The sequence below is a fragment of the Eublepharis macularius genome, chromosome 13 (assembly GCF_028583425.1).
Source record: "Eublepharis macularius isolate TG4126 chromosome 13, MPM_Emac_v1.0, whole genome shotgun sequence".
Lineage (NCBI taxonomy): Eukaryota > Metazoa > Chordata > Lepidosauria > Squamata > Eublepharidae > Eublepharis > Eublepharis macularius.
This window is the reverse complement of record NC_072802.1, coordinates 52,203,742-52,230,097: the sequence shown is the minus strand read 5'-3', so window position 1 is coordinate 52,230,097 and position 26,356 is coordinate 52,203,742. Positions and strand designations below refer to the sequence as shown.

General features: G+C 46.4%; 1 protein-coding gene across 5 annotated transcripts in view; it reads left to right on the top strand.

Annotated features, from left to right (window-relative positions):
* HSPB8 (heat shock protein family B (small) member 8) overlaps positions 1–26,356 on the top strand; it is a 41,080-nt gene that overhangs the window by 2,335 nt on the left and 12,389 nt on the right. For 2 of the 5 annotated variants that reach the window (XM_054996163.1, XM_054996161.1), the window contains exon 2: positions 16,977–17,413. In XM_054996163.1, coding sequence (XP_054852138.1) covers positions 17,017–17,413 — 397 coding nt within the window. In that variant the 5' untranslated portion in view covers positions 16,977–17,016. Of the gene's footprint in view, positions 1–16,375; positions 17,414–26,356 lie in introns of those variants that run through there. The other 3 variants (XM_054996164.1, XM_054996160.1, XM_054996162.1) reach the window with 2 other exon arrangements.

Sequence of the window (26,356 nt, the reverse complement as noted above, 5' to 3'; positions counted from 1 at the left end):
ATGTGCAGCTGGAATTCCACGCTGGTGACTCAATCCCCAGGAACATGGGGTCTAGGGTTCCCATGTTAGGGTTAGTGTTGCCCTCCTAGCTGGAGTGGAGGACCTAGTACTTATCAGTTTGAAGAACTTTGCATGTGCACGAGCTCCCAACACTGGTGCGATGACATCACTTCCAGGAGTGACCTCATCACGTTGGCCATGGGAATGATCCTATATCAGCCTCAAGCAAAGCATGGGAACATAATGCATAATGACATAAAGCATAATGACATCATTCCTGGAAGTTATGTCACTGCACCCTGCCAGGACTCGCCTGCTGCAGGCTTGCCCAGGAGATAGTTTGCCTCCTGGGCCTGTTCCCCACGCCTTCCTCCCCCCCTAGCCCGGTGAATGAAGGTGGAGCAGAGGCTGGCAGCAGGGAATCCCCTGCCCCCACTGGGGAATTGGCAGTCCTACTGCCAGTGGTAGGCAAACTCCCAGTGGTTTCCCCTTTGCCCAATGACTGCTGAAGGTGGCAAACCACCCCACGATCACTCACCACTGATAGGCAATCCAGACAAGGGTGCTGGTGGGTCATGCTGAAAGAGGGGCACGACAATGTCACTTCCAGAAGTGACATCATCATGCTGGCCACGGGAGCGCTCCCTCTCTTCACAGGAACCCAATAGGCTGAATTGGTCACCGACGCAATAATGTCACTTCCAGAAGAATCGTCATCCCAGTGAGTACTAGCCCCCCCCCCCCAGCTAGAATGGTATCAGGTCCTGGCAACCCTAATGAGTTGGAGCTTAAGCCTCCAGCCCCATAATGCTTTCCTGACCTGAGCTACTAATTTGATCCTTTGAGCAAACTTGCATTCAGCCATCAGGACGTGCATGTTTTGCCCGTGGGGAAAATAGCAGCTTCTGTCCCAGAGCCATTGGAGTAAGAGGTAGAATCCCAGCCAGGCATTTTCCGAGACTGAAGAAAACTGGAAGACGAGCAAACGGGAGGAACCAGCTCCTGTACCAATCCTGCCAAAGGGACAGGTTATGATTGTGGATTTGCTACAGCAGGTAATTGCTGAACAACTCAACACTGTGCAATTAAGTCGTATGGCTGGGTGGAGTGCAATGCCACTGGAGAGAAGCGCCAGGACTCGTAGCAGAGCACAAAAAGGCCTCCTGGACCAGAAGAAAGGTTCCCAGTGGCCAGGCAGAAGCCTCCAAGAGCCCACAAGCTGAGCATGGACAGCTATCTTCTGCTATTTGCCCTCCTCTGACCAATATACCCTACTTCCAAACACGGAGGTTATATCCAGCCATCATGGCCTTTGCTAGACCTAGCCTCCATGCAATTTGTCTAGTCCACTTTTAAAGCCATCTTAAAATGCTCCCATGCTGGAATTTTCGCCCCACAGAGAGAAGGAAGCCCCTTCTGAGCACAACCCTTTAAACCAGATCAAAAACAAACCCTCTGCAATCCAAAGGAGGAAGCCACTGCAAAAGTGGTTGTGGGTGGAAAGCCAGTCTGCACTCTACAGGTGCTGCCACTGGGGGCAGGGGGGGCACTGCAGAGCTAAGCTCCTCTTTCAAAATGGTTCTGGCTGCTGTGTGCCATCAGCCCATCTGAGCCCTCTAAAGGGCACTTTCCCTTTTCCTGGTCAACTGCAATGTATCTTACAGAATGGCTGGGCTGAGAAAGGGAAAGTGAGACGAAAGAGGGATTACAGGCTGTAGGGTAGCTGGTGTCACTGCTGTTATGCTGTGCTTTTGTGAACACACAACAGAGGAAAGGGAGGGCAGGTTTTGGCAGCAGTGAGCAGTGCAAGATCTGGTGTGTGGAGTTATACCCTTTTCAGTCGAAGTCAATGAATTTAGAAGGGTATTAACTTTGCTGTGGATTGCACCACCAGAAGCTTAAAGGAGTGTTTGTCCTTTCGGATTCAAAATAATTTGTCCTTCAGTGTATCAACAGTTCAAAAACAGGTTCATGGACTCACGTTTACATGCATATATGGTAAAAAAAAGTTGTATCCATACTAGACATGGGCATGGACTGGGGAAAACCCATGGCCCATCAGCACATGGTCTGTCGCATTTCCCGAACCACGGACACAGACCACGGACTATTTACGGACCTGCCCCAATTCGTGGACTGCTTCATTGGTCCGTGGTCCATCACTTCTGGGGGCCTTGGTACCGCCCCTTCGCACTCACAGACGCCAAATTCGCAGCGAGTCTTCAACAGGCTCTCCTCCAGCCTCCCTCCAAGTTTGGCCAAGATTGCATTTTGTAGGTCCAAGTTACAGACCCCCAAAGCCGCTATCCCAGGAAACTTCCAGTAGATAGAACAGGAGCTGCAAATGCCAATGGACTTCCATTGGCTTGCAGCATCAAAAAGTTGCTATGAAAATGTGGGATTGAGTTGGAGAATCTTCCTCTGAGAACAGAATGACAGGCCCCAGAGTGGGATGATGGTTCCTGTGAGCAGGAAACCTGCTCCGGGGCTGGAATGGGAAGGAAGAGAAGTGCTCTTTGAGGGGACGGGCAAGGAGATGTTTTGGGGGAGACAGCAGGAGGAATATTCTTTTAAAGCACACGAGGACACAGACAATCTATGAGTGAAGGTTAAATTTGGGGGGAGGGAGTGGATGTTCTTTGGGGAGGCAGGAACAGGAAAGGACAGAGGCAATCTATGAGGGGAGCTTAATCCTGGGGGGAAGGAAAGTCTCCTTGAGGGAATATTGAAGATCTCCCCATCAGGCTGGCTGAGGGGAGTCTGGAAGCGCCGACTCTGGGAGGGAGAAGAATTATCATGAGGAGGCAGACCTGAGCATGGGGAGATTGCATGCCCTGAGACTGGGTTGGGGCAGAGTCCTAGCTCACCACCCCACAAGTAAATAAGAATAGAAAGGGGGGAAATGAAACAGAAGAGTGAGCCCTCAGCCAAGGAAACACAGTAAATTGTAATAAGCTTGCTCCTAGACAGGGCCGCATCTACAGTTGCTGGTGCCCAGGGCAACCAAATACCAGCCGCCCGCGCATGCTCCTGGCGCTGTGTGATGACATCACTTCCGTTACATCATCACGCAGGGCGGTGCATGCCGCCCCATGGCAAGCCAGCTGTCCTGGCGCACCATGGAGCTGGCAGCGGCAGCACGAGTGGCTGGGAGGCCGCCCGTGCCATTCATCCGCCCCACAGGACAGGAGGCAGCCAGCTTGCCGCATGCCCCCTATCCTGCGGGGCAGGCGAATGGCACAAGCAGCCTCCCAGCCACCTGCGCTGCCTTTCGCCTGCCCCGCAGGACAGCGGGTGGCCGGCTTGTCGCGCACCCCCTGTCCTGCAGGGCAGGCAAATGGCGCGGCTGACCTCCCAGCCACCCGCGCTGCCTTTCGCCTGCCCCATCTTCTTACACAATTTCGTGCGATAACAGCTTGCAAAGATGCTGGTTTTCGGAAGTTTTCGGAAGAAGGTAAGCTGTGTGGAAACAGCCCTGATCTAGCTGCCTCTCTCCATGCCGTTCTAATCCTAAGGCAGACAAGCACTGCTTCCTGCATCCCCTTGCCGAGGCTAACATTAAATCTACATTCAGGGAGGGGAAGGCTTGGACTCAGCTTCAGTGGCGTTTCTTTGCAAAGGGGTCAGGGAGAGGGAGGACAAGGCAGGCATGCTGGGCTTCTGTGGCTTAGTCCTCCCCCCCCCCCCCAAAAATCTGACTCCCTCTAGTTTGGAAAGTTCCCTGAATCCATCATCATCAGCATTTACAGGACCCCATGCAGGGTCTGTAAGATGGGCAGAATCTGTGCTTTCATTTAGGTGTTTTCACAATGCAATCCCGCCCCGCCCCCCCCCCCCCCCGCCGCTTGCCAGGATAGTAACATGCTCATGAATCACTTCGATCCTGCTTTCCAAAAGAAGCAAATACAAGTGAGCTCATACTACAAAATCTATTCAGTTTTGTACACAGTAAGGATTGCAGAGTGATACCCCTTGAACACATTTGGTGGGTGCAATTTGTTAGAGATTATGGTATTTTATATATTTAGTTTAGTAATTTAGCAGAGTAACATAGCAGAGTAATATATAGTCAGAAGCATTTAAACCCTCACAAACGTGCTTTAATTAATCCTCAGACAAAATTCATAGAAAGATAGAACTTACAGTTTATTGTAGCAGATTTCTCCATAGCAATATCTTCTGGTAATAACAAGGGAAAGATCCTATCTAAAGAGTTACATTCTCTAGGCGACTACCACGGCCTGAAACTAGGCAGCGAGGTTGTAGGTGCAGGTTTGTGGACAAAGAGAAGGGCTCCATGAGGAGCATGGTGGCTTTACATCTTTTCTCTTGGAAGAGCATGAGGGAAGGTGTGAAATCTCCCAAGAGGCACAGAGGCAAGAGAGGAGGAGTCAGTAGGCATTCCCACCTTAGACAAGAGAGTGGCAGATTGCTAGACTTATACATTACATTCAAAGAGACATGCAGCGCCCCCCAGTGTCCAAAGGCAGGCAATCCCCACCCCCCACCCCCGGCCGCCACTTGCCAGGATAGTAACATGCTCATGAATCACTTCGATCCTGCTTTCCAAAAGAAGCAAATACAAGTCAGCTCACACTACAAAATCTATTCAGTTTTGTACACAGTAAGGATTGCAAAGTGATACCCCTTGAACACATTTGGTGGGTGCAATTAACAGCAGGGAGACAGCAACCAAGTTCACCAGCCAGGTTACCCATCTTCCTCCTGTGAGAGAGAGCAGGAGAAAAGCAAGCCCACAAGACTAGGGCTTCCCCACTGAGGGGAAGTCTGAGCCTTCCCCTCTCTGCATGTTGCCCTGCCTAGCAAACATGCAGAGAGGGGAAGGCTCCGACTTCCTCTCAGTGGGTCAGTCCTAGTCTTGCATGCTGGAAAGGCAGAGGTGGGGTGAAGGGCAGCTGGATCAGGTTTCTGTTTTCCTCCTGCATCTTCCTTGGGCGAGCTGGCACGGAGTTCTGTAAATGCTGACGGCGATGGATTCAGGAAACTAGGAGGAGCTGGGATGGGTGAAAACTAGATGCCCACAGAAGCCCAGCATGCCTGTCTTGTTCTCCCTCTCCCTGGCCCTTTTGCAAAGAAGCACCACCGAAGCTGAGTCCAAGCCTTCCCCTCTCTGAATGTAGATTTAACGCTAGGCTCTGCAAGGGGAGGCAGGCAAGCAGAGCTCAGCAGCCTTATGATCAGAACAGCATGGAGAGAGGCAGCTAGATCAGGTTGCTGCCTTCCTCCTGCATCTTCCTTGGGCAAGCTGGCCAGTTAGCAAGCACACTCAACTAGGGCTGCCCCATTGTGCACATGTTTTGGAGGGGGCCTCACAGCTCTGTGTTAAAAAACTACAGATCAATTAAAAATGTAGTCAGCCGACACAGGTTTAACTCCAGAAACTCAGAGCCCTAGCCCACCACCCACAAGCAAATAAGAACAGAAATGGGGGGAAATGAAACAGAAGAGTGAGCCCTCAGCCGAGGAAACCCAATAATTTATAATAAGCTTGCTCCCAGAGCAATGCTGCAGCACAAGCCCCAAGCCTCCCTCTCGCAATGCACAATGCAAAAAAACTACTGCAACAAGCAGTTCCTCCCTTGGTAACTGTGGGCTGGAAAGTGAAACTGCGGCTCCACCCTAAACGCTTACAGAGAATAATGGGAGCTCTCTGATTGGCAGCCTATCAAGGTTTTCAGTGCTAAGATTGATGTGTTCTAAAGGCAGCAAAAGGTCTGCAGGGGGCTCCTACGTTGCCTAGAGAATTGATTACTCTACGCCAGGATGTCTGTGTTCATGGAGCAATGGACCAACAGACCTGCCCAAAAGTTGTGACATCCATGAAAAATGCGTGTCCCACAAGCCACCTGTTCACAAATGCTGAACAAGGCAAGTCTGTGTCAAATTTAGGTCCATTTTTCGGTCCATGCCCACCTCTATCCATGGAGATTTATCCTGGCAGAAAGAGACTGGCAGAAAGAGACCGGAACCTGAACTTGTAGTCCAAGCTAATAAGTATTTTAAAAGGCATGTGCAAATATTTTTTCAAAAGCAAAATAGGGACTGTGTTTAAGCAATGACAACTTTCCCTATTCTCAACAGTCTCTGTTGGATTGTGTTGACAGAGAATGCTCTTCAAAAAACTACAGAAACCAATGGGTCTCTCTCCCAGTGCCAGCTGTATTGGCACTTGTGGTTTCTAACTGAAAACAGTGGTTTGGGATGTGAGGATCAATACTGGTCTTGCCCAGCTCAGTACTAACAGGTATAAGTTACAGAAAACTCATCTCATCAGTTTTAAAAACAGTAACTGCTTACCTATGAAGCGCTTCACAGTTGAGGACCTGAAGGTACATCTCATCCTGTATGTGCCAGCTCACAAATAGAGAATGTTATGAGAGGCTCTGTTCCCTGTGGCCCCACTTTCACAGGCTAGGTGGGTAAACAATAGAGATGGGCATGAACCTAAATACGGACCAAAAAAACCCACAAACCAGCCCGGTTTGGGGGTCGTAAACCAGGGTTCGTGGAAGCTCGTTTCCATTACTGGTTCATTGGGTCATATTAAAGGGCCAGTTTAAATGGCTATTTTCCCAGGGGAAATGGCCATTTAAACGTTTCCTGCCACTTGCAAGCAGCAGGTCCCTTTAAACTATGAGCTGGCAGGTGGCAGGGGGGGATTCCCCCCTCGCCGCCTGCCAGCTGATCGTTTAAAGGGACCTGCCCATTGCAAGTGGCAGGAAATGGCTTTTTAAATTATTAAATCCCCCTTTCCCTGCTGGAAAGGGGCATTTAAACCCCACAAACAATGAACTGGTTCGTAACTGGGCCAGTTCCGTGCCAGTTTGTGGTTTGTGGAAATCCCACAAACCCCATGGTTCGGTTTTTTTCTGGTTCGTGCCCATGTCTAGTAAACAATAAAGACAACGCCTTCTCAGCAGAGGCAGCCAAGTTCAAAGTCCTCCTTTACAGAAGCTCATCTGGTATTACAAGTTTTCAGCCACCAGACAAAGACATTTTTCTTCTTCTTTTAGATCCTTCTTTCAATTTTTTTTAATTAAATGCTTCATTAGATAGGCCTGCTTTTATCCCATGGCTTTTACAATAGGCTTTTCCTGGCTTTATATTGGTTGCTTTAGGATTGCAAATCTGAATCTAATGTTGTTTTATTTCATTTCATTTTTTGGTTTTGTTGCTCTTTATATATTTTTATCTCGTTTTTTAAGAATGCTTATTGTTATAATCTGCCTCAAAGCTATTTATACAGAGGTGAGGTATAAATGTAAATAAATAAATAGTGATGCTAAGATAAAGCACCTCCCCCATTTGGTCCTGGTCCTGCCAGCTAACTGACTATTTTCAAGTGGAAAGTGTGGGTCCCTGTTGTTCTTTCTTAGCTCTATGACTTGCTTCCAACATCCTGTGAGCGTATGCACTGTTGGTTCAGCCAGCTGTGTTGTTGATTTGGGGGAAGGAAAACATCTGCTGTTGCCTAGCGATGGCACATCTGTTCCAGTTTCATCCAGGCCACCCTGATGATGGTTGTTGTGGGTTTTCCGGGCTGTATTGGCGTGGTCTTGGCATTGTAGTTCCTATCAGTACCAATCCATATGCAAAGGAACCTCCTCAGGATACAGTGAAGCCTCCCGCCATTAGCATTCCACACCCTGGGAAACTCTTACAGGATGACTCAGCTCAACCCCACCCCTCCTGAGTAGATACAAATGACCTACATCTTTTCCACACTGTGACACTGAGAGATCTCTGTCTTTTGGTGCTACACCTCTGAAGATGCCAGCCACAGCTGCTGGCGAAACGTAAAAGGAACTACAATGCCAAGACCACGGCAATACAGCCCGGAAAACCCACAACAACCATCGTTCTCCGGCCGTGAAAGCCTTCGACAATACATCACCCTGATGATGTTGGAAATTTTCCCTATAGTCGCATGGCAACAGGAAAAGGCTTCCATCCTACTCTCTCTTCCACTTCTACGATTTAGCTCTAAATTGCAGTGGCAGACAACCAACCCCTAATGCTAAGAAAGGGCAAAATAGACATGTTGGTATTGCTGTAGTGTCACATTTTTCTTGGAGGTGTTTTGAGTACCTGCAAAGCCTGGTGCGGCTCTGGAGATAATCCTCTACCCTCCTTTACTTAGCTGGGTTGGTAGATTTGGACATCCCTGTAGTACTTTGGAGATTCTTGGGAAGGGGAAGGGGAAGGGGAATCTACTGCTTCTGAAGCTCTGTACATTCTTCTCCAAGCGTGAAGCCTGCAGCAAGGGCAGAGAGTGATTCTGAGGCCATGGGTCTGCCCAGCCCTGATACCTCCAGGATAAGACCCCAGAATAACTCCAACACCACCACCATCACCACACTCTGGGGGTCACCTGTATTGGGAATATATATTTAGTTTGGTTTAGTTTAGTAATTTAGCAGAGTTATTTAGTCTGAAGCGTTTAAACCCTTAAAAACGTGCTAATTAATTAATTAATCTTCAGACAAAATCATAGAAAGATAGAACTTACAGTTTATTGTAGCAGATTTCTTCCATAGCAATATCTTCTGGTAATAAGAAGGGAAAGCTCCTAAAGAGTTGCATTCCCTATTCTAATGCCACAGCCTGAAAAAGTAGGCAGCGAGGCTGTAGATGTGGGTTTGTGGACAAAAAGAAGCTCCATAGAGGAGCACGGAGGATTTACATCCTTCCTCTTTGGAAGGACCATGTGGAGAGAGAGATTTCCCAAGAGACCCACAGGCAAGAGAGGAGGAGTCAGTAGGCGTTCCCACCTTAGACAAGAGAGTGGCAGATTGCTAGACTTATACATTACATTCAAAGAGACATGCAGCGCCTCCCAGTGTCCAAAGGCAGGCTGAGTCGCCGATTCCAACAACCTGGTGCAAAGCAGGCAAAAGCCTGCCTCGCTACAAGTGACATTTTTCACGTGAAGGACACTTGATCATTTTCGCAAGTCTTTCTGGGAACTGAAGTCCCTCTCCCCCACCCCCTTTCCTTCTGTTCCTTCCCCTCTCTGTTAGAATCACTGCCTGAAGAGACAGAGAAAGCCAGCGGTAGCAGCAGCTTTTGCAAATCGTCTTGCTCGGGGGGTGGGGGGGGGGGAGAAAGCTGACATGTTGGTGAAACTGAGGAGGGCACCCAGGGAAGGGAGAAAGTTGCAGCTGCCCGCCCCCAAAGATCGCAGGCTTTCTCTGACTTTTCAGGCAGCGATTCTAACAGAGAGGGGAAGGACACCAGGACTTCATCAACATGTCAGCTTTCTCCAGAGACTGCTTTTCTTCTTCCCCTCTCCTTTGGGGAAGCAGATACACCTCCCCACAAGTGCGAGAGCCTGGCAGCTGCCCATTACCCAACACCACTCCTTTTGGGGAGTAGGCTGCGGGCTTGTCCCACCAGATACATAGGGCCACGGAGTCCCCTGCAAACATCTTACTGGATTCAGAGAAAGCCCCTGCCCACTTCCAGAGACCACCAGAGAGAAACCCATGGGAAGTGCATTTGTGACCTCCTTTGTACCTCTGTTTGCAACACTGAAGTAACTTTCCATCAAGTCCTTGTACGTTCTAGGAGCGAGGGGCTGCCTTGGCCAAGGCACTTCCAGTGGGCCTCTTTAGCCTGGAGCAGGTGAATATACCGACTAAGAATTCTCTTCTACCGTGCCATCTCAAGCTTCCTTGTGTGGCCCCTTTACTGGTCTTGTTTTGTAACTTTAAAATACATTAGTGAACCGTAAGGGCTGAACTTTTTTTTTTAAGTAGACCAACCAAGGCTGCATTCATCCCACCCTTGGTTTAATCCATTCACAGGGAATCAGTTGATTGACTCCTTGGAAATGATGTCACTCTCTTAAAAATAAAAAAGAATCCATTGTGAATTGTTAACATGCTAATGCCAGCTTGATCTTGTCACTTTGCGAGACATGCAGAGGCCCCAGCACTGTTGATAATGCTTGTGTTTACATTCATTATCTAGGAGGATATTATTCCCAAAGCCCTTTTTTTGTCTCTGCATCCTGCCCCTCCCAATTGAAACAGAGTGTTCTCCCAAAGTGGATTTTCCATGCCAAAATGTTTGCTTGTCTTCTTAAAACACATTATTTTAACAGTACCAGAAGTCCTCAGGTCACACCATCTGTGCAAACAGCAGAAAGGATTGTCTGTCAACACCACCACCCTGTCTCTGTTCCACCACAATTCAAGGGTCGCTAATGTCAAATTACCCTCCAGGATGTGATAGAGAGAAGAAAAGAGATACACTTTATTTACATGCAGTTTAAAAGAGCAAGAGTCCAGTAGCACCTATAAGACTAACGAAATTTGTGATAGGGAATGAGCTTTCATGCATTACAGCTCACTTCTTCAGAGCTGTGAATCACGAAAGCTCATAACATACCACAAATTTCGTTAATCTTATAGGTGCTACGGGACTCTTGCTCTTTTACACTGCTACATACAGACTAGCATGACTACTCATCTTTATTTACATGAAGTGTTATCCTAACCTTTGCAGGAATTAGGGAGGCCAGGTCTCCCCTCCTCCCCCTGGTAATCTCATCCATTGGCTGCCAAAGCCCAGCAGGGAGAAATGAGGGGAAATGGAGTTTAACCACAGAGTTCTGGCAAATCTCTGAGTGCCACTCCTGGTGTTAGAGTTGTCAGCTTCCAGGTGATGGCTGGAGATCTCCCAGAATTTCAACTGATCTCCAGGTGACAAGAGTTCAGTTCCCCCGGAGAAAATGCCTGCTTTAGAGGGTGGCCTCTGACATTATATCCTGCTGAGGTTCCTTCCCTCCCCAAAGCTCACCCTCTCCAGGCTCCACGTCCCAAATCTCCAGGAATTTCCCAACCTGGAGCTGGCAACCCTACCTGGTGTCATGATGTCACTTCTGGCTTCACGGTCAACCTCCCACCACAGGGCCTGGGGCAGCTGCCCCTGTTGCCCCTGATCCACTTACATTCTACCATGACCAAGAAGCAGAACCCCTGAGGCAGGGGCTATGGAGATGAGCATTGGCTTGATTCTCAGCAGCTCCCATTCAGTTCTGTGAGGCAAATTAAATGGGCTTCAACCTGGGATGTGATTTTGAGATGGGACAAAATATGCTTCCCATTCCCATTGCTGGAATTATCCAAGTCCTGTTTAGCTCCTGTCCCAATGTTAGCCCAGAATGCACTCCTTTACTTGCTCCCATATAAATGAATGGTGGCCATTCACCCCCATGAGAGAAAGCCCTGCACATGGGGTTAATATTCTGGTGGGGCAGAAACATGCTCACCAGTCCTGACAGTGTGGGGCTCAGCATCTACCAGCAGGATTGTCTTGAGAGGGCATGCAAGGTACCCTCATGTAATACACACAACATCCACACCCTTCTTAGCCGAATGATAACAGGTGACTCTCTAATGTAAATATCAAAACAACACTCTCTAGAATGTATGCCAAGGGTCATGTTGCACATTACACAGAGTCAAACAAAAAGCTGAATTTATAAGGTTGCAACCCTGCCATCTGTTCGTTCCTTTTAACCCATACCAGAGGTTCCAAGGGGGAAATAAGGAATGAGCGTGGAGATGAGATCATGGTGGTAAACTCCACCCTTGACCTCCATGTATTCAGTGGAACACCTAGATCTGTGTATAATTCCAGAGAGGTAGCCGTAGTCAGCAGCAATGAAATAAAACAGGAGTCCAGTGGCATCTTAAAGACACGGATTCCTGCATCAGCTTTCATGAACCAGAGCTCACTGGATCAAATGTTGAACAGCCCCTATGGAGCACCATCACCACCACTACCACCAGGGCTGGCAGCAGAGAAGAAGGAGGCAACACACAACTTTATATTCTCACCATTGCCAGCCTCTGGGTCTGAGTTAAGCAGCCCCTGACGCCCTGCCAGTACCACCGGGGCTTGTCTCTGCTTCATCCTGGCCTCCAGTGGCCCACCAAGAACTTTGCTGGTACAGAAGAATCTTGCCACCTCTCCTCAAAAGCACAACCTGAAAGGTATTTTTTAAAGATGTGAGCTTAAACTATCTCATTTATTTATTTACATATTTCTACCCTGTGTGCTTAACCTGTATGCTTCCAGGAGGTGCACACAGCAATAAACAAAAAGAGGAAACCCCATTTTAGAACAGCCGCAACATAACAACAACCAACTGTAATATCCAGTAGGGCAAAAGTTAAAACTGTGAGAGATCTAAAATTCTGTTCTGTCAATGTAATAGCAATATAAAAGGGCAGTTACAAGGGGATTTGGAGGGAAAAGGGGGATGTCAACTAAAAGTCTGAGAGAAAAATGCTTATTTTTATTTAGCACCTAAAGCTACACAGACCATGCAAATCTCTCTGTGGAAAGGGCACATAGCCCTGTCTACCCCCACCAGTGGGCATTTACTTTACCTGCATGAGGTGATGCAGAAAACAGCTTCTCCCAAAGATCTTAACTGGCAGGCTGATTAGGTACATATGGAGCAATCTAAGGTTCATATAAAAACGTTACCGTGAGAATTGACCCAAAGATGCCATGGGATGTAGTGGATCAAGTGCTAGGCTTGGACCAAACACATCTGGCTGACTGGGCAGCCTTGGGCTGGTTGCTATTGCTCAACCTGATCTACCTCACAGGGTTGTTGAGAGGATAAAATGATCCCCCTGTGGGTTCCTTAAAGAAAAGATAGGGCACGAAGGGGATGAACACATTTGTTTAATCGTTAGGGCAGAAAAAGACACTTTTGTTGGAAATACAACCACTCTGTTGGAATTTTTCCTGAAGGATCGATAACAATTTAAAATGGATGCAGCACTCCTGAGCATTCAAAAGGTGTCACATATATTATCTCAGTAAGCCTTATGATAATACTACAAAGTAGGTCACTGTTATTAAGCCCATGTTGCAGATGGGGGAACTGATTTGGCAAAAACAGCCACTTTCCTAAGGTTACAGTAGGTCCAACTAGATATGGTAATGGCAGCCGCTGTTGCTGAACCAGGTTATTTGCCCTGTTCATGTATAAAGCAGAGGAACGGAGGCTCTGGTTTTAATATTAAAAGGAAGTGTGAACGACTCGAGGTGAGTGGAACCCTCCACCCCCTCATCATTTCCTCAGATTGTTTTCTCCCAGACCAGCTCACTTCTTGTATAGGAGTCAGGCTAGGTAACATAAGGTAGGGAAGAATTCCACTCTCCTCACCTGCATTCTCCTTCTGATGTTCAAAACAAGTCTGTACCTGTGCAATATGTCAATGGATTAAACAAATGTCTAGTATGGCATAAGAGCAGAAGAAAATCCCCAAAGTGTCTTCTACTTTGCAATGGTTAGTTGCACATAGAATCATAGAATCATAGAGTTGGAAGGAGCCATACAGACCATCTAGTCCAACCCCCTGCCCAGTGCAGGATCAGCCTAAAGCATCTCTGACAAATATTCTTCCAGCCTCTTCTTGAATACTGCCAGTGAGGGGGAGCTCACCACCTCCCTAGGCAGCTGATTCCACTTTTGAACTACTCTGACCGTGAAAAAGTTTTTCCTAATATCCAGCCGGTACCTTTGTGCATGTAATTTAAGCCCATTGCTTCGGGTCCTACCCTCTGCTGCCAACTGGAACAGCTCCTTGCCCTCCTCCAAATGACAGCCTTTCAAATATTTAAAGAGAGCAATCATGTCCCCCCTCAACCTCCTCTTCTCCAAACTAAACATTCCCAAGGCCCTCAGCCTTTCCTCGTAGGGCTCAGTCTCCAGACCCCTGATCATTCTTGTCGCTCTCCTCTGCACCCTCTCGATTTTGTCCACATCCATTTTGAAGTGAGGCCTCCAGAACTGCACACAATACTCCAGGTGTGGCCTGACCAAGGCCTGACCAAGGCATGTCTCACACCCACTCTATATGAATCAAAATCAAAAAGAGTCCAGTAGCACCTTTAAGACTAACCAATGTTACTGTAGCATAAGCTTTCGAGAATGAAGTTCTCTTCGTCAGATGCATGGAACAGAAACTGGTCAAATATAGAAGAGGAGCGGGGAGGAGAGGAGGAGAGAGAAGATGCAGTTATGGGGGGAGAGGGAGGATGCAACCAAAACATTCCTTTGCCAGTAAATGTAAACATCACCTTTTGGTGTGGAGATTAATTGGCTTGTGTGAGGCTTCAAAGGAGTTTGCCGTGTTGGTTTGTAGCAACAAAATAACCAGACCATCCAATTCCAATGTGGTATAAGCCTTCGATAACCACAGCTCTCCCCGTCAGATGCATCTGACAAAGAGAACTGTGGTCCCCGGAAGCCCACTCTATATGAATTATTCCTTTGACTAGCTCATGTTTTAAACCAGCCATTCTTTATAACTTCCCACCTCCACACAGTTTATAGAATCAGGCTTAACTGGGTATATGTTCCTATACATCTGAAGAAGTCAGCTCTGACTCATGAAATCTGAGGCTGAAATACATTTTAAGTCTTTAAGGTGCTACTTGACTCCTGTGCAAACAAGATCCCTCCTGGATCAAACCAAAAGACCATCTTGCCCAGCATTCTCGGGTATGAAAGCAATAGGCCTTCTCTTTGTTCATCCACAGTATCTGGTATTCAGAGGTACACTGCCCCTAAACATGGAGGTTCCAAAGTTCTACCTAGTCCAGCATCCTTCTAGTAGCAGCTGACCAAATGTTTCTGTGCATCTCACAAGAAGAGCATGAAGGCAACAAGCCTCTGCCCTTGTTTACCCCCAGACCCTGGTATTCCAAGATATACTTCCTCAGAACCAGGAGGTTCTATTTAGCAGCCACCGATGGAACTCTCTGTCATGAATTTGTCACAGTTTATATTTCATACTCTTCTCAGCCACTGTGTTACGCCAGCTTGATGGGGTGTGGAACTGCTTAAGATGGAGAATTTTGACAGTTTTGAAGCTGTATCTTCAGGCCTTAACTAGGACTGGAGTTGGCTAATTCATTGCAAACAATAATTACCTTGCATGTGATGTTAGCAAGTTGAATGCCAACCTGCAAACACTGGTTGTGCTGGAGCCAGCAGCCTCTGGGGATTGCCGAACGATTGCGCCTTGTTAAGACTAATTGTTGTATGGCATTTCAGTTTTTCCTTTTATCTGTTGGGGCAGAGCTCTGTGTCAGATGATAAATACGGAGCTACCAAGCCTCATAACATTTAATGCAAGGGCGCCAGCCTTGTTCACACATGCAGGATAACATGATGGCAGAACAGATTAAACAGGTGGAGAACCACATTTGGAATACTCACCTATGTTAAGTACTCCCTGCAAATAGAAATCCAGTATGGCAAGCAAAGAGGGGGATAGTAGAACATTCCTCTTTGCTATGCTGGTTTTCTGTTTGCCATGTAGCGGGGAACATTGGAAGAGGGCTTCTTGCCTTCCTTGGCCTTTTTTGTATGGGCAATTTTTGCTGCTTTGGGCCCCTATTTGGGGTTGCCAACCTACAGGTAATGGCTGGAGAACTTCTAGAATTTCAATTGACTTCCAGGCCACAGAGATCAGTTCCCCTGGAGAAAATGGCTGCTGTGGAGAGTGGACTTTATGGCATTATAGCCCGCTGAGGTCCCTTCCTCCCTAAACCTCACCCTCCCCAGGCTCTACCCTTAAAATCTCCAGGAATTTCCCAATTTGGATCTGGCAACCCTAGACTCCATACCTCTTTGGGTTTTCCTCTGAATTCCAGACAATAAACTCCCCCTTCAGATTTCAATACGGCGTTTCAAGGGTTCTCTTCCGAGTTTTCTGCCTGCGCTTTTTCTGTGTGTGTGTGTGGGGGGATTCAGAAGAGAACCCAAACGCCACATTGAAATCTGAAGGGGGAGTTAATTATCCAGAAAACCCAAAGAAGCATGGGGCCAAAAGCAGCAAAAATCGCCTGTTAAAAAAAGGCGCTGGAAGCATCTGGTGTATTCTGGGCTAGTTCCAGCAGGGCTCTTCTTATGTCCTTATCACCCTAGTTACACTATCGGCTGATATGCAGAAATTAAGGTAAAAGTTTCCTGGAGTGGAGGCATAGGGGGAGGTGGGGAAGAGGAGTTTTACCTGGTTTAATTTCTGTTGAAGTGCAGGAACGGAATCAGTAAAAAATGGGGGACAACTCTTCTGAACAAAAGCTCCCAGTCCTTGCACTAAGACTAGGTTGTTTTGGCAAGTCCCAAGAGTCGATATTCAGAGGCATGCCCAGGGAGGCAGGCCTGACACCCAAAGCTAAGAATAGCACGCTTGTCTTGCAGTATATATAATGGTGCCAAGAGAAGGGGAGGGGGAGAGAGGGTGGGACATATAAGACAGGCTGCCTAAACTTGGATCTCCATTTCGGTATGCTTGCCCCATTGGGATGAGGTCAGCTGTTGCTGCTCGGATTCTCCAGGGGTGTTTCATCTTCTCCAAAAATACAGCTTGCCAGGCAGGAATTGCAACATCCCCCAGCCACAAAGCATATATAAAAAGAGCACACGGTAGTTTGGAACTTTAGAGAAGCTTCTCAGCTCCTCCCTGAAAAGTATATTTAAGTTCCTGTTTGGGACCAGGCGACGAGGCTTTTAAGCCAGTGAGGGGGAAGAAGGTGAACTTCTTTTAATCCTGTAGCTGAATTATTTCTTCCTTCCTCTCTGGAATTCAAGCAAACAAGACCTCTACTTAATTTGTGCAAGACTGAGCTTTGAAGCCGCACTTCATTATTTCAGATTTAAATCTTTTTTAAAAAAAATTTTGCCTTGCAAGGTAAGGGGGGATAAACAGGCTGTGAAGATTGAAACAGGATCCTGAAGCTGAAATTTAATTTCCTCCCCACCTTTCTGACAGCTGCGACGTTTTGCGAGCTGAGCAGACAGATCTCTGCTGTTGGACGTCACTCAAGTGCCACTTTTGTGTCCAGGACTAGAAAGGACTACTTGAAAACTTTCAAGGGCAATTAAGTACAGCTGTTGCGTTTTCTTTCTGTTTTAGATTTTTCTTCCCCTTTGTGGGTTCCAACAAAAAGTGAATCATGGCTGATAGCCAGATGCCCTTTTCCTGCCACTATCCCGGGCGGCACCGGAGTCTTCGAGACCCCTTCAGAGAATCCAGCTTGTCTTCTCGACTTTTGGATGATGACTTTGGAATGTCCCCCTTTTCAGGAGACCTAACTGCAGATTGGCCAGACTGGGCTCGTCCACGGCTGACCACAGCATGGCCAGGCCCGCTGAGATCTGGAATGGTTCGTACCACTGGCCTTTCTCCACCAGGATACGGCTCCAGGTTTGGGGGCTACACAGAAGGGGCTCCTTTTGGGGGAAACCCTTCATCCTTTTCTGGAGAGCCATGGAAAGTGTGTGTCAATGTGCAAAGCTTCAAACCTGAGGAACTGACGGTGAAAACCAAAGACGGTTATGTGGAAGTGTCAGGTGGGTAAAGGGAAATAAAGCAAGGGTGCTGGTTGACCTATGGGGTGGTGGGTATAAGTCATAAGAAGTTTTTTATGGTTAGATTTGGGGGGGTGGGATATGATTGCAAAGTTTAATTGCTGTTGTTTATTTTGTACATGCTCATCCTATAAAGGAGGTTAGTGGAACATATATGGTTGTCTACCCTGCTACCCAATCCTCACAACCGTTCTGTGAGATAGGTTAGCCGAGAAGAGAATGTGGCCTGTATTTCATAGCTTAATGGAGATTCGAACTCTTGTCTCCCCAAAGCAACATTTGAACCCCCTACACTACACAAGCATGCACAGGTAAGCCGATCAGCTAAATATGTCGTACCTATGGGGTTTCCCTACTCCCCCCCCCAAACCAAAAGCAGCTGGAGGCACTTTTGATTGGGGAAATATTATGGAAAGAACCCCATCTCCCGAGTACTGTAGCCCCTATTCACCCTCCCTCCCCCTCTCAGCAGCTGTTTTTTGTGACTAAATTAAATCAAAGATCTCTAACTTCATAGTACTTTTGGTCTTAAATTATGAGTTGGTAAATTATAGTCAGACTAGGAAATCCCTTTCAGGATACGGTTCCCAGGTCTGGCTTAGAGGGCAAATGCTTGTTTGTTCTTCAGTGAGGAGGGAGCTATTTTGCTTCTGATGTGTTATTAAAATTAAAAGCGGAAAGGGTGGCCCTTTAAAAAATGGCCTTTCCTACTAAGCATGTAGTAGCTTTTGATAATTAATCCACAAGTTATTTTAGGTTTCAGAATCTAAACCCTGTTGATCTTTTCATTACATTTAAATCAAATTACCTTAATTCAGTGGATTGATCATTATAAAGGCAGGTGATCAATCAACTAAAAAATGTTGACGGTCCTACAGAAAAAAAGAACAGAAGAAAAGGGGTTTGCATCTTTGGTGTGTATTTCTAGAACACAGGTCTACTTAAATGTTTACAACAAGTGACGCATACTGAGCTGGCCAGAAATAGAGGTGCTCTTGATAAATAAGCACATGTGTTCTAAAACACAACATCTATGATTCCTGTGGATAATGTCAATGGAAGGAAAACAAATCTGCATTCAAAAACTCAGTTCTGTGCTGACCTTTATTTGATTTAACTCAACAAGAAAGGGACAGATGAATACTCGGGATTTTACAGGGTTTATTCATCCAGTCCTTTCAACAAGCTACAAATATGCTCATTTTTCATCCTGTGAATGGATTCCCTTTTCATTTTTTCCACCACCAATCATAGTTTTAATGACATCAGAATGGTCAAATTATGGATACAGAGCCAGTGTGGTACAGTGTGGTAGAATGTTAGACTAAGATCTGGGAGACCCAGGTTCAAATTCCTACTCTGCTATAGAAGATTGCTGGCTTACCTTGGACCAGTCACACATGCTCAACATAACCTACCTCATAGGGGTGTTGTGAGGATAAAAATGGAGATGGGGAGCATGTTACAAACCACTTTGTGTCCTTATTGGGGAGAAGAGTGGTATATAAATGAAGTAAATTAATGAATAAAGTTAGTTCTAGCCTTTCAAATCTAGAACTGGAAACCCACTTCAAACTATAGCTCCCATATCTGGTTTGGAAGGCAAATGCTAGCTATTTATTTATTTTATTTATTTATTTACATCATTTATAGTCTGCCCTTTCTCACTGAGACTCAAGGTGGATTACATAGTGTGAGATAGCAAGGACAATGGCAGGCATTTCCATACAGTGTCAAGGACTTTTCCTTAAACAATGTCATAGGGTAAATGAATACAAGTTTACAAAGTCATAGCATTAGCAAGGTTCCAATACGGGGTTGAAGAATTGCTGAAACAGAACATAATCAATTCTAGGACTGACATTAGACAACATGATGAAGCGCAAGTAGTATATACGCGTACATATTTAAAGCAATAGATAATATGTAAGGCAACATAATGGTGAAGTCTATGGTCCCTAACGCATTAGCAAAACATCTGAGACCCCCTCCCTACAATACGGCCCTCCTATCTGAGTAAAAAACCTTTGTGAGTAATTCGGTTTTGCATCGTTTGCAGAAAGCCAGAAGAGGGGGGAGGCTCTCCTGACCACCTCAGGCAGGCTATTCCATAGAGCAGGGGCCACCACAAAGAAAGCCCATGTACAGGCTGCTGTTCATTTCACCCATGAGCAGGCTGGCACCTGCAAGAGACCCTGTTCAGATGAGTGAAGTTGCTGTGGAGGAACATAGGGAGGGAGGCAGTCCCATAGGTATGTCAGTCCAAGGCCGTGAAGAGCTTTCTATGTAATAACCAATACCTTGAATTGAGCACGGTAACTGATAGGTAGCCAATGGAGTGACTGTAGGATGGGAGTGATGTCCATGCTCCTGCGCGCTCCTGATAACAGTCGAGCGGCAGCATTGTTCACCAACTGGAGCCTCCTAGTTAACTTAGATGGAAAACCAATGTCAAGTTTTGATGTTACAATAGTCAAGTTTTGATGTTACCATAGCATGGATCTAGGTGGCCAGGTTGGCTGTGTCGAGATAAGAATCCATCTTCCAGGCTAGAGTGAGATTGTAGAAAGCATTTTTTACAGCTGTCTTGTTTCTCTAGTAGTAGTGCTGGATCCAATATAACCCCTAGACTCTTAACCGAGCTAGAACTGGCAAATTCATATATTATGGCAAAATTTGAGAGCATTAAATGGGAAACTGAGAGCCAAGCTACAAGTGACGCCTTACACAGGTTGGACACTTGTCAGCTTCCCTCAAGTTTTGATGGGATGTAGGCATCCTGGTTTTACAGTTTGGCTCTCCATTAAAGTTGCAAGACCAGAATGCCTACATTTCCCATCAAAACTTGAGGGAAGCTGATAAGTGTCCAACCTGTGTGAGGCGTCACTTGTAGCTTGGCTCTGAGAAGGATGCAGCACATGAGAGGGGAGGCAGGGGGAAAAATGAGTCACATGTCTGAGTGGTTCAGATCCTGCAATTTGCTGGTTTGTCTGAATTGAGCCAGCAGCGTCTGCATATACACTGAGAAACCCTGAATGGCTCCTACAACAGGAGAGTGAGTCTTAAAGGGATGGAGATTGGGGTTACTTCCACATGGAGTTTTTGTTCCACATTTCCCACCCCACCCCGCCTCGAACTGCAGTGGTTTGGGGTGTGCTTCAACACAACACTGTTGTGCAGCCGTAGACCTTGCTGGTCTTCATTGTCTCATCTGAGGGTTTTCGCAAACCTGCTTTGCTTCAGATCTTTTCTGAAAGATCTTACCCAAAATGAGTTTGGGATTCATGTGGATCAGAAGACGTGGATTTCCACACCTTCAAGTTCAGATGTGGTGCGACTCCATTTCTCCTCATGCCAGGCTTTTTGCTGCATTTCTTAAAAAAAATCTGCAGTGTCATTAAACTATAGTAATATACTTGCAACTGGTTGAAAAACCTACAGGAGGAACTGCAGAAACGAGGGGAGAAAATGGCAAGCACAGGGGGGAAACATACACATTCCTATGTGTGGAGACTGCGTTGCAGCTGTGAATGTCTCTGTGTCCGCAACAGCAATGAGAGCGCAATGGGGAATTGCCCCCATGTGGAAAGGTGAAGCTTAGTTTTATATCTAAATGCTGATATATACCAAATATACAAAATACCACCATATCCCTTATGAATATCTTAATTGCACACACACCAGTGTTTCCTGGGCTAAATACAGAGTATCAGCCACTGGGAAAGCATCAGGCCCTCCTCTTGTCTATTTCCCAGTAGAAAGCAATTCTTTAAAAGGGCGTGTGCCATTGTTAAATACAGGGCTTTTTTTCAGCAGGAACGCGGTGGAACGTAGTTCCGGAACCTCTTGAAAATGGTCACATGGCCGGTGACCCCGCCCCCTGCTCTCCAGACAGAGGGGAGTTTAGACAATCTAAACTCCCCTCTGTCTGGAGATCAGGGGGCGGGGCCACCAGCCATGTGACTATTTGCTCCGAGGGCAACCCACTGAGTTCCGCCACCTCTTTTCCAGAAAAAAAGCCCTGGTTAAATACGATTGCCACCTTTTTCTAAAGACAGATGGTCTCTGTCTTAGATGTTTAGCAGGCAGCAAGGGGACACGTCAAGTTCTCGCAACACAGCATCTTCATGCAGGGAAGGAAAAATGTAAGGTTGACTTTTCTGGGCCACATTTCATTCAAGAAAGACGGCAACCCTAGTGGGTTTGCACTCCTTCATTTTTGGTAGATTTTTTTTAAGAGCCATCATTAGCCACAGAGTTTGTAGTTGAATCTGAGAGACCCCAGATTGCAACCTGGAGATCCTGCTGAAATATTACAAGGCTAGTGGGACCAAGTGCAGCTATAATAATTAATAATAATAAATAACAATAACAACATTCGATTTATATACCGCCCTTCAGGATGACTTAACACCCACTCAGAGCAGTTTACAAAGTATGTCATTATTATCCCCACAACAAAACACCCTGTGAGGTGGGTGGGGCTGAGAGAGCTAGAAGCTGTGACTGACCCAAGGTCCCCCAGCTGGCTTCAAGTGGAGGAGTGAGGAATCAAACCCGGCTCTCCAGATTAGAGTCCTGCGCTCTTAACCACTACACCCAACTGGCTCACCAAACTATGCCTCCGTGCAGGTTGCCCTCATGCACCAGCCTCCTTCCTAGCCTGCTATAACAAACTGGATTCCGGTGGGAAAGAGGACTGGCGGCAGGGTGGCACAGAAGGCTGGGTCAGAAGAATGTGCAAGTCCTAGATCCGGAAGTGCGCTGGCCCTATCTCTGCTTTGTACGCCCCAGGACTGTGTCTCAGATTTAGTTCTCCAATTTTAAAATGGGGCCATTCTCCTTATGTTTTGGTTTGTTTTTAATTAACTTCCAGATGCCACATCATCAGGGATTGGCAAGGATGTTGCTGAGTTGCCGTGCTTCCCTCCCTGCTTCTTACAAGCTGTCTTATTTGCAGCTCTGAAAAGCGGGTTTTCCTTTGATCTGCCTTTCCCCCAGGCTTTGGAATGAGATGAACAAGCAGCACTGCTGCCAACCCAGTTTTGTATCTTTGATTAAATTTCATGTACCTGACAACATCTTAAAAAGCCCAAAGAGAGTTGGCGAGGGAGACAAAGGGAGCAGGGATTGGAGGCCGGGATTCCAAAACAGATGAGAGGGGAACTACTTTAAAACAATTAAAAGGTCCCCCAAAATGTGAGATGTGGAGAGAAACCCTGAAATTCCCCACCTATGCCACAAAAAAGCAAATCCACTAAGGAAGGACCAATTGAAACTGTGCATGTAAATTATTTGATTTCTCACTGTTTGAGTGCATTGCTGTGAAGGGCATTGTGGGTAAAGTTCCATGAAGATCCAGTCTGTGGTAAGAAGAACACAAAAGAAGAGCCCTTCTGGATCAGACCTGTGGTCCATCTCTAGCACTCCGTTTTACTCTGTTGGCCTGGAGGGCCAGCTAATGGGGCTGAGGCCTTCGCCTGACAATGCCTACAAGCATTAGTATTCAGAGGTTCTCTTTAGTCATCATGGCTAGTAGCCACCGATGGACTTGTCTAATTCTCTTTGAAAGCCATCTGTGTTCATGGCCATCACTGCATCCCCTGGCAATGAATGCCACAATTAATTAGTCATAGATGGGGAAAGTACTGCATTTTGACGGCCTCAAATTTATTGCCCATCAATTCCACAGGGTACCCCTTAAGTTCTAGTAAAGAGGGATGTGTTATATCTGATTGCCTACTGTCATGTAGGCAATGACAATGGGGAAGGCAATTGCAAACCACCCCGTAACAAAAAATCTGCCAAGAAAACATTGTGATGTGACATCCCCCCACATGGGTCAGTACTCAGTAATGACTCGGTGCTTACACAAGGGACACAAGATTCATGCATACCAGCAGAAAGAAAAGCTGGGGTAGATTTTTTTTTTAAGTTCTGCAACTACCTTTATTGATGACTCCTTTTTAACACCATAATTCCGCAGATTACTTACTAGGGGAAATTGGGTGTGTGTGTGTGATTCTTCTGCCCTTCCAGCCATTGAGACACAATGGCCATTTCCACACACGTTGAATAATGCACTTTCAATGCACTTTCGTAATCCTTCAGAAGTGGATTTTTTGTTCCACACATGGAAAATCAGTTTCAAATCTTCACTAAAAAGTATTGAAAGTGGATTATCCAACGTGTGTGGAAGCAGCCAGTGTAAATACTGTTTTCCCCCTGCCATGGCAGCTTAGACAGACTATTCTCAAGTGAGGAAATTGTGGGGAAGGGGAGGGGGAATCATCCTTTCTTTCTCTAGTGACATGGCCCAGATGTCCCACAGCTGTTTTAGAGCCAAAACAACATCTGGAGGATTCCAGCATAAAATTCCAAACAAGGCTGCCCACGGGTACAAAATTATGGTTTCCCAGTTTATCCTGGGGGCTCTGGTAAAGTGTCACATGGGGGGATAGCAGTTCCAATCTAGCATTTTGTGTGTGTTCTTCTGAATGTGAGGTGGAGCCCAAATATGGTGTGAAGAGCAGAAGTCCAGAAGGAATCTTTGTCTGGGGGGCCGTGGTGGCTCTCAGCAACCCTGACTGCCTCAGGCTGCCGCAGTGAAATTTCGCTCAAATTAAATCCCGAGGCCCAACGTCCTCAGTCTTGTAATCTGAACATATGTGATCTTCTCTAGAACGGATGGGGGCCTCCGCTCCAAAATTAATGTGAGCTCTTTGTGCATAGAGGCATTTCCTCAGCTGTTCCTCCAAAGTCATATCTGGGAAGTGTCCACTCTCACCTACGCCTTTTACTTTTTGCTAGAGCACCCTGAAGTTGGCAAGGAGTAAAACAGAGCCAGTCAGTCTGCTATGCAGTAGGCTATGGGCCTGTCTTTGCCTGAAAATGCCACTGCTCATAGTTCGTCTGAGTGTTTATATATTAAGCTGCTTCAGCCTACACCTGTTCCCGAGGACTCAGCTTGTTAAACAAACACCACATGCTTGGATGACGTAACAGGGAGTTGCTTCCAAAACTTAGCTTAAAGAGAAAAATAAACTGAATTCGGGTCAGTTAATTGGTCAGAGCTGTTTCCCACTCTTCATGCAAGACAATTTTATCCTCACAACAAACTAGGGTTCACATAACCCGCAGGTAGTGGCTGGAGATCTCCCAGAATTATAACTCATCTCCAGGAACAGAAATCAGTTCTGCTGGAGAAAATGACTGCAGTGGAAGGTGGTCTCTATGGCATTATACCCAGCTGAGATCCCTCCCCTCCCCAAGCCCTGCTTTCCCTAGGCTTCACCTCCAAAATCTCCAGGAATTTCTCAGCCAGGAGCTGGTATCTCTACAATGTAAGTTAGTTTAAAGTTAGTTAACTCTCATGGAAATCCTGAAACCGTAACTGGGCCAGTGTTTTAGACTGTGGGGGTGATATCACATATCAGTCATGTGATGGACTGCTCCTACGGAGTCCCTTGAACAGAGAAAACTAGCTTGTCAAGGGGGCAAGAACCTTTTCCTTTGGTATCTAATTTTCAGTGTTCAGGGAAAGTTTTCTCCAGCACTGAGTAAAAGCAGAAGGGGAGCAATTTGGGGCAAAAAAATAAGATAAGGGGAAAGAATCATATACCCACCATTCCCCTTTTTAAAATTCCATCCTGCAATCAGTAAAAGAAAAGAATATCTCTTGGAAAAATTATTACAGAACTACATAATACGTAGTCCTACCTGAAGTGAGCCATTTGCAAGTTCAGGTTGCAACCAAGTAGCTATGCTGGTTTGCAGACAAATTCCAAAAGCAACAATCATGCAGTACCAACCCAAACATCACAAAATGGTGTGCATCTTGAAGCATGGTTACAGGCCTTTGACTTCTCTAAAACTCTTCTTCAGGATGGATGTTCACTAGAAAGAAAGGCAAAAAAAAGCAGAGTGAGAGGAAATGCTTTGTTTCGAAGTGAGGCCTTTAGGGGTTTGCATGCACCAAGTCCTAGATTCAATCCCTGGAATTTCCCAGTTAAAAGGATGAGGTAGTAGGTGAAGGGGATAGCCTCCAGCCAAGACTCTGTAGTGTCAAAGGACACAATATTGACCTTGATAGACCAATGGTCTGATTCAACATAAGGCAGCTTCGTACATTCAAAGTACAGTGACCTGAAATTGCAATGTCAACGTGGAAAACAAGATGTGCTGCAGACTAAATTGGACTAATTTAGATGGCATTGGATGCAGAACAGGTTTTTAAGTGTACCAAATTACTGGAACAAAAGAGGGGAAGGATAGCATTTTCCTTCTGTGAATATGAGAGGCAGCAGAAGGGTAAATATCTCTCCAGCATTAAATGAGACAGTCTCTTGCAAGGCAGTAGGCAAAAATAAAATGTGGTGGTTCTTATTGGCCCCCACTGAAACGGGAGGTTAATGTAAGATGTTGTACAAGGTAAAGAGCTAATAGAATTCAAATTGGGTAGAAGACAGCCAGCGTCATATAGTGGTTAAAGTGTTTGAACTCAGGTCCCAATTCAGGCTTACAAAATGGCCTTGGACCAGTCATTCCTGTCAGCCTAACCTACCTCGCAGGGTTGTTGTAAGGATAAACTGGGTGAGGGAAGAGTTGTGTATAGGGTTGCCAGCCTCCAGGTAGTGGCTGGAGATCTCCTGGAATTACAACTGGTCTCCAGGCCACAGAGATCAGTTCACCTGGAGAAAATGGCTACTTTGGGGGGCTGGACTCTATGGAATTATGCCATGCCGAGGTCCTTTCCCTCCCCAAACCCCACTTTCTCCAGGTTTCACCCCCCAGATCTCCAGGAATTTCCCAGTTTGGAGCTGGCAACCCTAGTTGTATATGATGGAGCAAGAGTAGACTAAAAAAGGAGTTAGCTAGCTATAATCTACAGGATGGAGGGTCTAATGAATTGAGTGTAACAGCTGA